Genomic DNA, 14259 nt, shown 5'->3' on the forward strand with positions numbered 1-14259 from the left:
CAGCATTATTTTGGTCTGTGCTGCGATCCTTATTGTCTTCGTTAAGACCTTCGTCTTCTTTGTGAGAGGGGTTCAGATGGTCTTCACCACCCTGGCGTTTAAAGAAATCATCCGCCTGGCAATTCACCTCACGCGTGGCGATATACATGAGCACGTTCACCTGCGTATGGAGCGGCTGAGTCGGAACATGGCTCAGCTCCTGGACAGCCTGCTGCAGGGGAGCCAGTGGCAGAACTGGGCGGCCAAGGGAGCCCTGCTCCTTCCTGCCCTGCAGTACTGGAAGATCTGTGCCGTCCCCGGAGCCTTTATCCTGTTCTTTGGCCTCGTCTGGTGCATGAGGAACACGAAATATTTGCCAGGGAGCACCAGCATGACTTGGATCTGTGCTGCGATCCTTGCTGCTTTTCTTAAGCCCTACTTCTTACTCAGAAAAATGGCAGAAATACGGAGGTCCAGAAATAAGGAGGACGACAATGATGAGGAAGAGGAAAGTGACTCAGAGGAGACACGGGAGCTGGGCAGAGTTAGGGCCTACAGCACCGAGTGGCCAGCACCGTACATGGCCGACAGTTGCCAGATGGTGGAGGAGCTGGTGGATGACCTTCTGCGCATCTGCCGAGGACAAACCTGCCACAGCTTCACGCCCCGGCTGCAGCCACCCACCGGGGTCTGCGTCTATGAAGAATGGAGCTCCCACTCTGACAACGTCACCTACCGCCTGCTCGTGCCCGTGAAGGCTCCCCCCGGGCACAGCTTCCATGTGGAGCTGGACGACGTGGAGGAGACAGCGACGAGCAAGTCCTGTCTGCGCGTGCAGCTGCAGTGCACCTGCATGAGGGAGCGGCTGCTGGGGGACATGCTCTGCTTTCTGCACCACGATCAGGAGGAGCTGAGAGGAAAACAGGAGCCCAGCTTGCTCGACACCTTCTGCACGGGCTCCTACCTAGACGTGGAGAAAAGCATGCTCTGGCTCCAGGACCAGGTGAAAGCAGCCTGGAGGCGTCTGCCTCAGTCGTGTGACTGCCTCCTGGAGTTGCTGCCCTCCAGCCACTCATGCAAGATCCAGCTGACCGCCCCCTCCGACTCAACCTTCAACATCGAGATGACTCTTGGGGTGCTGCTTGATGAATCGGGCACATTCCTGAGCATTGAGTAGGCTCTGGATACATTTCTGTGTTCTTCTCTGTTTCTCTTTTTCACAGTATGTCATTCTCTTACTTAAATAAATTGGATACTATTAACACCAGCGCTCCTTGTGTAAGAGTTTTCTTTTTTGTGTCCATAACACAAATCAACACCTAAGAATATTTGTGCTTTGAACATGGCTTTTTTTCAATCTCTCATTTATCTCTAAGGCTCTTTTCCACAGCTGCCTTTTGTTTCTGGTAGGTAGGAATCTGTTCAATAGCATCAAGACATGTTCAGTACCACTGAGATGAGGAGTCAGGAGGAGCTTGATGTCTCAGGCACTTTGGTGAGCATCGAATAGGCTGAAGCCAGCTGCACCAGCAGCATGGTGCGGCCAGGAAACTGCGCTGTGGCGGACATACAGATTGCCAGGCATACGGCCAGGCATGGCCAGCACTCTAGCTTCTACCTCAGCTGTCTGTGGACCAGCACTTGTCTGCTGGTGGGCACAGCTTTTCGCCCCAAGCCCTGAAGATGGTTGTGATTCGCCACCTGACAACCGTAGCCCTCTGAAGCCTGGAGCAGGAGGAATTGCCCCTGTGGCTGGATGACCTCCTGCGGCACTTCTGCTGCCGCCTGGAGTATACCTCAATTGCTTCCTTTCATGATGTGAGAGGGTGATTTTTTTCTGTGATTTGCAGCTCTAAACTGGGGAGGAAGTGAACAGGCAATCCTTCAGAGCATCTAGAATATCAAGAAATCCTCTTAGACTGTTTCTTATGAGTGACACAGCTACCGCTTTCATTCTTTTGTCAATTTTTGACTGTGCAGCCCTACATTTTCTTTTACAATACATTTTCTGTATTTTAAAAGCTGTACGTACATGGTGGGTTGACCTTAGCTGTTCACCCAGTGCATGCCATGCCACTCTCTGTCTCCTCGTCCTCAGCAGGGATGAAACGGCTTGTGGGTTGAGATATGGACAGGGAGATCTCTCCCCAGTTGCCATCACAGCGTTTGGAAGATGAATTCAATTTATTGCCAGTTAATGACAGGGTTGAACAGTGAAAACTAAAAGCAAAGCTAAAAATGCTTTTCTCCTACAACCTCTACTCTCAAGGCTCAACTTTACACTTGAAACATCAACCTTCTCAAGATGAGCGGGACGGACTGGGAATGGGGCTGTGGTCAGTCCTTAATGCTTCATCTCTGCTGCTCCTCCATGGCCTCTATCTTGGGAATGGGATGGGAATCATCCTTTTGGGAATTCACCTCATGTACAGAAAGATGCACGAGCACGTTCAGCTGCACATGGAGCACCTGAGTTGGGATGTGGCTCGGCTATGGCAGAGGTTAGTGCAATGGAGCCAGTGGCAGAACCGGGCAGCCAAGGCAGCCCTGCTCCTTGCTGCCCTGCAGCACTGGCAGATCTGGGCCTTTCCTGAAGTCTTTGTCCTGCTCTTTGGTTTCCTTTGGTGCCTCAGGGAAACTAAATATTTGCCAGGAAGTAGCAGCATTACTTGGATCTGTACTGCGATCCTTACCATCTTCCTTAAGCCCTTCTTCTTCACGAAAGTGGCACGTATGCTGGCCTGGGGCAGCCGCAGCCAGAAAAGGTCCAGAAACAAGGAGGAGAATGATGATGAGGAAGAGAACAGTGACTCAGAGGAGACATGGAACCTGGGCAGAGTCTGGGCCGACAGCACCCAGTGGCCAGCACCATACAAGGCCGACCAGTGCCAGCTGGTGGAGGAGCTGGTGGATGACCTTCTGCGCACCTGCTGAGGACAAACGTGCCACAGCTTCATGCCCCCCCACTGAGGTGCTGGCCCAACAGCTGCACCTGCCATGTGGGAGCTGCAGCTGCACGTTGGGCAGTGCTGGGCTGCCTGGGGCTGCCAGTTGTGTGGTGTCAGCATTGCTGCTGCCATCATGGCCACTGCAAAGGATGGGCTATGGTATGACTGGGCAGCCCGAGAAACCTGCAACTCTGGTGCTTCTGGTTGTCAGGGAAGCTCCTGCTGTGATGAACCAGGTGTAAATCTGGATGCCACAAAGGGCAGAGTGTTGTAAGGTGGAGGAGCAGAAGTAACATCCAGGGTCTGGCTGCTGCTTGGTGGCAGCGGAGATGGGGCCAGAGGACGGCACCGTTCTTTCCCTTCTGCTGCAGCAGGATCTGGCAGGCTTGGAGTAGCGCTGCCCCGGGCTTGGGTGATGGCTTTCTTGCAGCTCTTGAGCAACAGGGACCCTGTGGATTCCACTGTCTGTATGCCAGCTTCTGGATCCACTGCCAGCAGGCTCCTTCCTTCCTTGCATGGACTGGGCGCCTGGGCTGCTCCTCGGGTGGCTCTCCTTTGGGTCTTCCTGCAAGGAAGGAACAGCCACATCTCTTCTCTTCTGAGCAACTCTCTTCTTGCAAGGCAGTTCTGGGTGATCTCTCTTGAAAAAGTGTGTTAAAAAAGAAGAGTAACTGAAAAATGCAAAGGAGAACAGCTAGTTGCTATCAGTTCAGGACTGAAAGACAGCAAGATAGAGGAGCTAAGACTTTCAATTGCTGAAGACAAACAAAAGCTCCATTGGTCAGTTTAATCCCACAGTTTAGGCTGACTACAACAAGATGTGTTGCAAATATATTAAAATAAATAGGCTTATCGTATCCTCATTTACTTATCTTTCCATTCCATGCATTCAAACTCAGATATAACCTGAATATATTTTACTCACATTTTTCCAACTCAGCACTACTACTTCTAAAGAGCTGCCAACAGCCAAAAAAAAAACAACAATGAAGATCAGAACATTTTAATTTCTCCTAATCTCTTCTATTACCAAGGTTTATTTTTCGGACCCTCATCTCTTGCAGTAGAATATTGCAAGAGTTGGTTCATGTGTGGAGCAACTGCTGTACTTTCCTGGAGGCAACAAATGCCTCTTCCTCTCCCAGATATCTGAGAAGTGAGGGAGGTCTTCTGAAGTCATGTGGTGTTTTGGTGAATCCATATAGATTATGTTGTTGAACACAACTTTCGATCTTCATACTTTCAATCTCAAAAGCTCTTCAAGGCCCTCTTCTTCCCAGTACTTCCACCTGAAATATTACTTCATTGATTACAACACACTTTCTACTGTGACCCCACCAAATGCTCTCAAATTGGTAACTTTCACCCAACACCCAGAGTTTCTCTGGAAAGCTGAGGGCAGAAAAGATGTCGGGTTTGCCTGTACTTTCTTCATAAAAAGTATGAGATAAACATTTGGTTTTGTCTTCATCAATAAATGTTTCTGACTGCTTTCCATCCATTATCAATGCTATGGCAGCATCACCAGATGTTCCTTGATCCTGTCTTGGAGGATCAGCAGAAGGGCAGCCTTAGGATTCAGCCAGGTTCTCTGAATCAGAAGCAGATGTTTCTGCACATGGTTCACTTTCTCTTGTCTCCATTTACCCAAAGTTTGCACTTGCAGCCATTTCTGCAATGAGACAGTTTCCGCCCTGCTGGTCAGCAAGCAAAATCCAATGGAACTGTCTGAGGGTTACAGTGGGAGATGCTCAAATGTCACCATGGCACTCAAAAGTCACCACGATGGCATTACCATGTGGTGCCCAGAGCCTGGTTGGATGCAGCAGCCTGAGCAGATGTTGCTGACCTGCTCTTATTGTTTGTCCTGCACGGAGTCACAGGTATATTAACTTCAGTCAAGAAGTAAATAAAACTGTACTTAAAGGGTACCACTCCTCACCCAGACCTTGCTTGCCCTTCCCTGCATGGTCCGCTGAGTAGCTCCCTTCTGGTTCTCCAGATGGCAGCAGGAATCAGCTTCCCAAGCAAGGCTAACAAAAGAAAACAGTGATCTCTTCCCAGTTTGCCACCATTTCTTGCAGACGCTCTGTGATTTCAATAGCACAGCTTCTGCAGGGCAGCTGTGTGCACAAGCAATGCTCTGCCATGTCAGAATCTCCCAGAGCCTGTTCTGTAGGTCCAACTAGAACAAGACACCAGGTCTGTTTTCCTGATGGCATCAACAGGAGATGTGCAACCCCGCTTTTCTTTGGTTTGGTTCCAGTGCTTTCGTTTGATATTTTAGAAATCTAGAAAGCAATCCAACAAAACCAGTGGTGTTCCCAAAGCCATTTGAATCACACCCCTTTCTACAGGATTAAGTGCTTTATCTGAAGGGAAAGGTTTGATGTAGAGATGGTGTCTGGATGCAGGACTGGGATGTAGGATAAGTTTGAGGACAGCACTATACTGATAGGAGAGCTGTTCGCTCCTTCAAAGGCGGAGAAGTCTTGCAAAGAAGTCTCGACAAAATCACCAACAGCGTGAAGCTGAACAAGAGCAATGTTGGATTCTGCACCTGGGATGGGGCAGCCCCAGATGTACGTACCTCCTGCACTGGGTGCAGCTTTGGCTGCCATAATGTCAGAAGGAAATAAAACTGTTAGAGATTATCCAAAGGAGGGCTGCAATGGGGAAGGGTCTGGAGAGCAATGTTTATGAGGAGCAGCTGAGGTCCTGTGGTTTGCTTAGCCCAAAGCCGAGGGGGCTGAGGGGAGGCATCATGGCAGCAGTTTGGATTTCGGGTGGTCCTATGTGGAGCCAGCAGTTGACTCAACGATCCCTGTGAGTACATTCCAACTCGGATATCCTGTGATTCTGTGAGCACAGTCTGCTCACTGTACCTACACAGTAACTTTCTCATTTCTACGATCCACCTCATTTGAAAAAAAAATTTAAAAAAAATGAACGATCACCATGGGGTACTGATTTTTTTGGGTTGTTGTTTCACAGCACCACGGCAATCGCTCACGTCCCAGAGCCTCGCAGTTTGGCTGGCATTTTACCTGCCCGTGACCGTGCCGGCAGGGTTCACCCGCTCAGCCACACCAGCCCACGGACCGTCGGACCCCCCTCCTCTCGAGTCCGCCATTCAGGGCCCCGGAGGCGCATGCGCGTGGAGGCGGACATGGCGGCGGCGCTGGGGCTGCGGCGGAGCGGTGGCCGCGCCTCAGTCCCGCTGTTGAGGTTTCCGCTGCTGAGCGCGGCCCTGGGGCTCCCGGGTAAGGAGGGGCCCCGAGGCTGCCCTGCTGGCGCTCCTTCGCCGCCAGGCAGGGCGAGATAGGGGTGTCAGGGCACGGCGCCGGTCCCTGGGGTGGGAATGGGGCCGCTCCGCTTCTTGAGCGAGTGCACGGTCCTGCGCTTTGGTCGCAACAGCCCCGTGCATTGCTACACGCTGGGAGCAGAGTGGCTGGAAAACTGCGCAGGGGGAAAGGAGCTTGGGGTGTTAGCGGATAGCTGAATGTGAGCCGGCAGTGCGCCCAGGTGGCCAGGGCCAGCGGCGTGTTGGCTTGTATCAGAAACAGTGCAGCCAGCGGGAGCAAGGAGGTGATCGTCCGTCTGTACTCAGCTCTGGTGAGGCTGCATCTCATGTACTGCGTTTAGTATTGGGCCCCTCGCTACAAGAAAGACATCAGTGTCCTGGAGCGTGTCCAGAGAGGGAAAAGAAACTGGTGAGGGGTGTGGAGCACAAGTCTTATGAGGAGTGGCTGAGAGAGCTGAGATTGTTGAGTCTGGAGAAGAGGAGGCTCAGGGGAGACATCACTGCACTCTACAACTTCCTGAAGGGAGGCTGTGGTGAGGTGGGATCAGTTTATTCTCCCTTGTAACAGTGATAGGACGAGAGGGATGGCCTTAAGTTGCACCAGGGAAGGTTCAGGTTGGATATTAGGAAACATTCCAGTGAGGCAGTGGCACAGGCTGCCCAGGTGGAGTCACCAGCCCTGGAGGCATTCAAGAACTGTGTGGATGTGGCGTTGAGGAACATGTAGTGGGCATGGTGGGGAGCTGATGGTTGAATAGATGGTCTTAGTGGTCCTTAGTGATTCTATGCGGTGATTCTATGAAATAAGGAGAAGAAAGTACTGGTAATTGTGCAGATAATTAATGTTCTCAGCTGTTGAAAGAGGAGTCCTAGCATGTGACTGCAGGGAAGTATGCATTGTAGTTGGCTGGCTGAGGTGATTTCTTTAGGCTTTTGGATTATTTGAGTTTGAATTGCTGCTGGTGCATGTGGAGTAACTTGCAGAATGCGCAGCATTCATTCATGGAGTTGTTTTGTTCTCTTGTGGCTCAGTTTAGATTTTAGAACTCGGGCAGGTTGAGGTCAGTTCCAGAGTGCTATAGGATGGAAATGTAATGGCCTGGAAGATGGTTATGAGTACATATGGGAGAGACATATTCCTCACTTTTTTCTATGAAGTTTAGCAGTTATTGATGCATCTCTTACCGACAGGCAGACAGAATTGATTGCCTTACTGATAGAGACAGTGCATAGTGTGAAGGTATCTAAACAAATAAACTTCTAGTGTTGTATCTATTCCCCATCGTGCATCAGTGGGATGAAGAACTGTCCCCTCTTTACGTGACGGATAAAATGGCACTTTTACTTGTACACATGCAAACTGAAACAAAAGACTTGAATATAATATCTTTCTTTGTGAGAGGAAGCAGCAGAATAGTTAAGTGTTGTGGCACTCTCAAAGCTGGTTTTTGCAGTATGTTGACCAGTGGTTATACCACCACGGTGTCCTGATATATTTTTTTAGGGTTGTGCAGTTTTTGTGCTCCACTTTTTGATTAATGGTATTCAAGAACCAGTGCTCCTCTAAAGATTGTCAGAGTCTTATCAGTCTTATCAGAAGTCCTGCCCAGGCTTTCCCTTGCTGAGAGGGATAATAGAGTGGATTAATTCCTTGTAACACCTCTCTACAAACCACTTATCTTCATCCACAGTAGAGGTAAAGCTGACTGCTAAATTCAGATTAAATACAGTAGCAGCTGTTGAAACTCAACATAGTTTTCATTTGGTAGCACTTCCTTTATCAATCTGTGTTCCTTGCTCAAAGCCAGCTCCATTTGTGGACGGTTGTTAATGCGAATAACAGCTCAGACCTCAGTGTTTCTTTCCAAATGTGTCTGGGTTGTTGTCTTTAGCCTTAACAAAAATGAAAAAAATATGTTCTCAGTGTACTGATGGGAAAACTGCTAAGGTCTGACAGTACATTGCAGGTCACTTTGAAAGAAGTTGAACTAAATAATCTTGCACCTTTTAAATACTTGCAAAATATTTAGCTTCTTGTAGGTAAAGACAGCCACTTGAGTGCAGGTAGAATTTATCCTCTCCAGGAAGAATGCACAAGACCATGTGATGGGAGATGTTTGCCTCTTTAGGAGATGATGAGAAATTCATAGGTCTACAACAGTCAGCTCTTTCTCCTTATGAGTTGTGTTTAATACTTTTTTTTCTTTATTAACAGAAATTAACAGCTTTATTTTTTAACCTTTTGTGTCTAAGGAAAAGAATGCTGTTAAGATGAAACAGTTGTGAGGAACTTGACTCAGAGCTTATCACCCTGCTAGTTTTCAGTGTTCAAGCAGCAATAGCTGTGAGAGGCTGTGTGTTATCTATTTCATCCCACACAGTGCTTTAGGTTCAGAACAGAATTACTTGGTATTCACTTAACTTTTTTTAAGCCGATGAAGAAGCTGTCATTTTATGAGAGATAAGTAAATATTCCAGATGATATACAATGTGAGGAGAAGCATAGCATATCTTAGTGCTCCATTTCTGTCAGCCACTTTACTCGTTGCTGAATGGACTCCTTATGTGACTGATGTTGCTACCGAGCACCTTCAAATCATTACATTACAGTATTGAAGAGTGTAGAAGACACTTCTGTCTTTCTTTTCTCCTGAGCCTGTGTCTTAATTTCACATAACATATATATATTTCCTGAATTCTCATTTTATAAAATGTTATTATTTCTGCCAGAGCTGTCTTGGTGGTGGTACTTCATAGCTTTCCTTATTAGTTTGCAGGTGGAAATCATCAGTCAGTTTTCTTACTCGACCAGATCGACCGAATCTAGCCTACCGTAAGCTGAAAGGCAGGAATCCAGGGGTTATTTTCCTTCCAGGCTTGCAGTCAAATATGAATGGTCAGAAAGCAACTGCCCTTGAAGATTTCTGCAGCTGTCTAGGTCATGCCTTCGTCAGGTATGTAGAAATGTTGTTCTTGAGAATATGAAATAAGTATCATATGTAGACTTGGGTGTTTGATTTGAGGTGCATGCTGTGCTGCATGCAAGCTAATGAGTGTCTCTCTTTCAGACATAGAATTTCTGTCTGTTGAGGGGCTGAGGTAGATCAGGACAATGTAATTTGAAAGAAATGTATCTAAATTTCTGTGGTCTAGCCAGTGTTACATGTTAAAGCTAAGGGCACAACAAAGAAAAATAAAGAAAACACTTAGAAATATTAGTTTTAGCATGTGAAATACTATTTTTTTTTTCTAAATTATGTCTGTAAGCATGGTTTTTAACTGCTGAATTGTACTGAGCTATCCCATTCCTTCTGTGGTTGTGGAGAAACGTGCACATGCTTGGTAATATATTTTGAGTATTCCGGCTGAATGCTGAGCTTTGTAAGTCTTCCTGATTGCATAAAGCATTTAGAAGAGCTTTTGCACTTGTAAAGAGCCTTTAATATTGAAGTATGTTGTTTTTTAGTTGTAAGGGAATTTGTCAAATTCCTTGTTTGGGAAATACCCTGATAAATTTGGATATGGCTACGTGAAATGCAACTGTTTGATCATCTGTGTATAAACCACATAGTGATGTGTGGGACCAAGAAAGAAAATATTCAGTGCAGTGTATTGGGTCCTCTGTTTAATTTCTGTTAAACAATACTGCTTAGTTTTAGTACCTGTGTTGCTGTAGGTAGGTACCACAACTTTTGATGATCATTTTTTCAGGTTTGATTATACAGGATGTGGAAGTTCACAGGGGAACTTTGAGGAGTGTACGATTGGGAAATGGAGAAAAGATGTTCTGTCTATACTGGATGAACTTACAGATGGACCACAGGTTGTATTTCATTCTTAAATATAGAACATGTTTTTTCCTCAAGATGGAATATTGTACAAAGATATACTGCAGTAGGTGCTGCATAGAGTAGCTTCTGTTTAATAACTTGCATCTGGTAGCTGTCAAGCAGACTCATTTGAGATGACATTATTTGTAGGGCTTCTTTTGCAAACAAGTGGATCACAACTTTATGAAGGTATGGGTAGGCAAGGGATGGTTCAGTAGGGCAGATCTGTCACTGGCACTGGGTTACATCAGCCCTGGTCTGGTCCCAAGGGATTTGGGAAAGGCTTGTGGAGGGACAAAGAGGGACAAGGAGCTCCTCGTGGAAGCTCTCCTCGTGGAAGAGTGAGGCTTTGTTCCACTGCTGATGTATTTATTGAGGGATTTGCAGAAATGTTGAAAGTTAAGATGTTCTATATGATAAAATAGCTTTAAAAAAAACAACAACAGAAACAATATGTTTGGCTTCTTCATTTACTTTTGAAATGAATGTGAGAAAGTCAGTCTGCATCCCAGAAAAACGTAATACTGTATTTGAAAAGCATTTTATTTTCTGAGTTGCTTTTGCTGACCTCTGTCACTGCACAGAGCCTTTGTGATGTGCATTTATTTTAAGAAGGGAAAAAAATATGCACGCGATACTGAATTGCTTCAACTCTCATTTTGTTTACAGTGTTTCAGTCTCAGAGGCCAATAATCAGCCATATCAAACAAAAAGAATAATAACATTCCAGATTCTGCGGTGCTTACTCAGGCAAAATTTCCACTGGAGGTGACAGCAGTTCTGCCTGGGTAAGGACAGCAGGATTATGTCCGAGGTTTAAGTAGTTAGATGAAAGCCGACGCTTTGTAAAAAGAAAATAAAAGCTGTTTCCTATAAAATAACATCTGATTTTTTCTCTTTTAAGATTCTAGTGGGCTCCAGCTTAGGAGGATGGCTGATGCTTCATGCTGCAATAGCACGCCCAGATAAAGTCGCTGCTCTAGTTGGAGTAGCTGTAGCAGCAGACCATCTTGTGACTGCCTTTAAGAGGCTTCCCATTGAGGTAAAGCTGATCGTTGTCTGTTGTGCAGTCAAAAAATTTGTCAAGCTAAATGCTTGAAAAAAAATCTGTTGTTCAAGCTGTACTTTCCCTTCAAGTCTTCCAGTATTTTTTCTGTGTTTGTGGTGGAGGTAAGCAGAAAATTTATGATAATCAAAGTGTCTGCAAAATACGTTGCTTCTAGTATGATGCTGGTATGAACCTATCCTGTGTTTATGTTACTGTGGCATACAGGATGTGAAGTCACATCCCTGTTGTTCTACAGTCTATTAGATTTTGGTGTTGAAATACCTTATATCTGCATTAAAATTGGGTTGAATCCTATTCAGCATACTGTAGATAAGGATTGTGCTTTCAAGGGGCAAAGTTTTAGTGTGTTTAGAACAAGAATAAATTGAAACATTCTAAAAAAAACACCACAGTAACATCTGTGTTTTATACCTTGCACTTTTTATAGGTACAAAAAGAAATAGAAGAGAAAGGTGTGTGGAAGTTTCCAACAAAGCATAACGAGGAAGGATATTACTCCTTGACCTACGACTTCATTAAAGAAGCAGAAAATCACTGTCTGCTCAATAGCCCTATCCCTATAATGTGTCCCATCCGTCTTATTCACGGCATGAAGGATGGGGACGTCCCTTGGCAGATCTCTATGCAAGTTGCTGATCGTGTTCTGAGCAAAGATGTGGATGTCATCCTCCGCAAAGCCGGCCAACATCGAATGAGTGAGAAGGAAGACACAAAACTTCTTGTGAATACCGTTGATGATTTAATTGACAAGTTGGCAATGCTAACATAATCTGCAGAGCAGCACGAATAGATGAAGCCTACACCTGACTCTTTTCCATCAGTAGCAGAAACCCTGTTCTCACTGAGATTATTCTAGTGGCGTGACTATCACAGTAGGAACAGAGCTCTATCTGCTGTTTCCTTACCTCTGTTTTGTAAATATAGATATATTTTTTTTTAATGCTGCATTTGCACTGATAGACCAAAATGTAAGGAGGTGCTGCTGCTGGGTATAGAACCTCTGCTTTACCTCTTAAATCTTTTTTTTCCACGAGCTTCCTACCCTTTTGTACTGAAATGCTCGTTCAGTTTTGTTACTGTTGACCTTGTACAGTACAAGTTCAATTTCCCATGTTTTTGATGCTGTTTCAGTACAGTTGTTTTCCTATAATGTTGTATTTCATCCATCTGTGCAAGGCAGTGCACAATTTAAGTGTTTACTGAATTTGCTGATCTAGTGAACAATATGAAGTAAGCAGACTCTTCATCACTGATGGTAGTATTCTTAAGCAGTATTTACATTCTAAAATGAAAGGCACTCCCTGACGGTGTGCTTGGGGTGATAAATAAGGAGTAAGTTAATTTGGGATTTCCTTATAATATATGAAGACAAAACTTAACAAAGATGAATGCCCCCACTCCTGTTGCAGAGGCTTTAAGAGCTTAAGGACATACAGCCTTAAAGTACAGGTAGAACCCTTTTATACATGCTCATCGGAAGTACTTAATCTCTTCATGCCTTTCATAAAAAATAATTTATGGAACTACTGTTAAGGGAATAATATATCATCTTGGTGTTAAGTCAGCAGTTTCACATCTTCCTTAAGTTTTGAAGCTTTACAACCTCTTGAAGACATACTTTTGAGGAAAATGAACAAAGACAACATATGCAGGTTGCTCAGCCCTTTCCACTCCTGAAGGCTCAATGTGTTTATGTATTGTTGAACACTTACCGTCTATGTGTAGCCATGGGACACTTGCACATAATAAAACCTGAAAAGTTTTGTGAGTTATATAGACATAGGGAAATCACAATTAAGTTAATTAAAAACTTTCTGCTCATAGATTACCCATGATAATTTTTAAATGTATTTTTTCACATCTTTTGGATTGCTTTGCCTCCTAAGAAAAAGTTGAAAAAGGTGCAGTGCAGGAATTCAGGAATAGTTAATATCAATTAAGGCTTAAAATTAGCAATTATGATAGATGCCTTTTAGGGTTTTTTTTGTTTGGTTTGGTTTTTAATTGAGGCTCATGCCTATAAACATTCAGTTCAACTGTAGTAGTTCAGACAGGGAAATATGTTTATATGTGTGCATAATCTGGAGCTGTGTAACTCTCTCGAAAGAATTACACTGTATTCTTCCAAAGCTTCACCACAGTGTTTATTTAATTATTCATATTTCATGGGTAAGGTCGTCTTGTTGCAGTGCCTTTGAGCAAGACAGTGGAAAACAGATGTGAGGGGAACAGTTGTGTGAGTGGTTTGGAGAGTGGGTTTTTGTCTCGCCACTGTTGTAACAGCGTTCAGGTGAGAGAAGGCAGATGAGCATAGTTGTTGAGGATACAAAACTGCAGCATCAGTTGCCTTAATGTCAGCATTACCAAAGGGTCATGATAGGGGTATTTTTGTGCTGGTTGTTTGGTAGATCTGCCTGTTTTCCTTACTTCTCTCCTTGCTGAATGGCAGTTAGTGATAGCATTTACATTACAGTTACAGCCCTCACTTGTTATATACGGTGTAAGTGCAAAAACAGGTTGTACTTCCTTAGTAGAGATATTATTCCAGACAGTGCATTGAGATTCAGTGGATACTAGTGTCCCTCTCTGTTCTCCCTTGCCACTTTATTAACTCAGTATGTATTCCTGTAAATATGAAGAGGCAGACTTTTTGTAGGCAGATGTTTTTTCCTCTAAATTTACCACTGTAGCTCTGTTCTCATTGCAGGCACAGCATTTTCCTTGTGTTCAGGCTGGAAACTGCCAGCATTTTGATCACTGCCAGCTTGTGTTCAGAATGCCAGGAAGAGGGGATAGATGATAACCAATAGGCTCCAACACGTTCTCTGTTACCATGCTCATGTTGTCAAAGCTGTGCTGCTAATTGCAGTAACAGAAAGTCTGAAGGAAAACAACATTATGGCACAGCTATCCCAATGCTGAAACCAGAGATTTACATCGTACTGATGGCCAGCTCTTGACCTCTCAGGAAGTCTTGACAATCTTGAGTAACGAAATATTTGTATGTTAGAGTGTTGTCAGTTTATTTTCAATACTGTATTTGTCCCCAGAATTACTGCATGTGGCATCTCCTTCATCTTTGCCTTGTCAGTGTCTGGATAATGAATCGTTTTCAATGTTAGTTGTATA

General features: G+C 44.9%; 1 protein-coding gene across 1 annotated transcript; it reads left to right on the forward strand.

Moving 5' to 3' along the window:
* Positions 1 to 4690: 4690 nt before the first annotated feature.
* On the forward strand, positions 4691 to 14250 carry ABHD10 (abhydrolase domain containing 10, depalmitoylase). The gene is made up of 6 exons (XM_048951723.1): positions 4691 to 4810; positions 5997 to 6190; positions 9009 to 9185; positions 9943 to 10054; positions 10966 to 11103; positions 11558 to 14250. Exons 1-6 carry the CDS (start codon positions 4691 to 4693, stop codon positions 11897 to 11899), a joined length of 1083 nt encoding a protein of 360 aa, XP_048807680.1. The 3' UTR covers positions 11900 to 14250.
* The last annotated feature ends 9 nt before the right edge of the window (positions 14251 to 14259 follow it).

This window comes from Lagopus muta, chromosome 1, assembly GCF_023343835.1.
Source record: "Lagopus muta isolate bLagMut1 chromosome 1, bLagMut1 primary, whole genome shotgun sequence".
Taxonomy (NCBI): domain Eukaryota; kingdom Metazoa; phylum Chordata; class Aves; order Galliformes; family Phasianidae; genus Lagopus; species Lagopus muta.

Coding starts and splice junctions, on each gene's coding strand:
- ABHD10 (XM_048951723.1), top strand. CDS start 4,691: ATGGCACTCAAAAGTCACCACGATGGCATTACCATGTGGTGCCCAGAG. Junction 6,191..9,008: donor CGCGGCCCTGGGGCTCCCGG/GTAAGGAGGGGC, acceptor ATTAGTTTGCAG/GTGGAAATCATCAGTCAGTT. Junction 9,186..9,942: donor CTAGGTCATGCCTTCGTCAG/GTATGTAGAAAT, acceptor TCATTTTTTCAG/GTTTGATTATACAGGATGTG.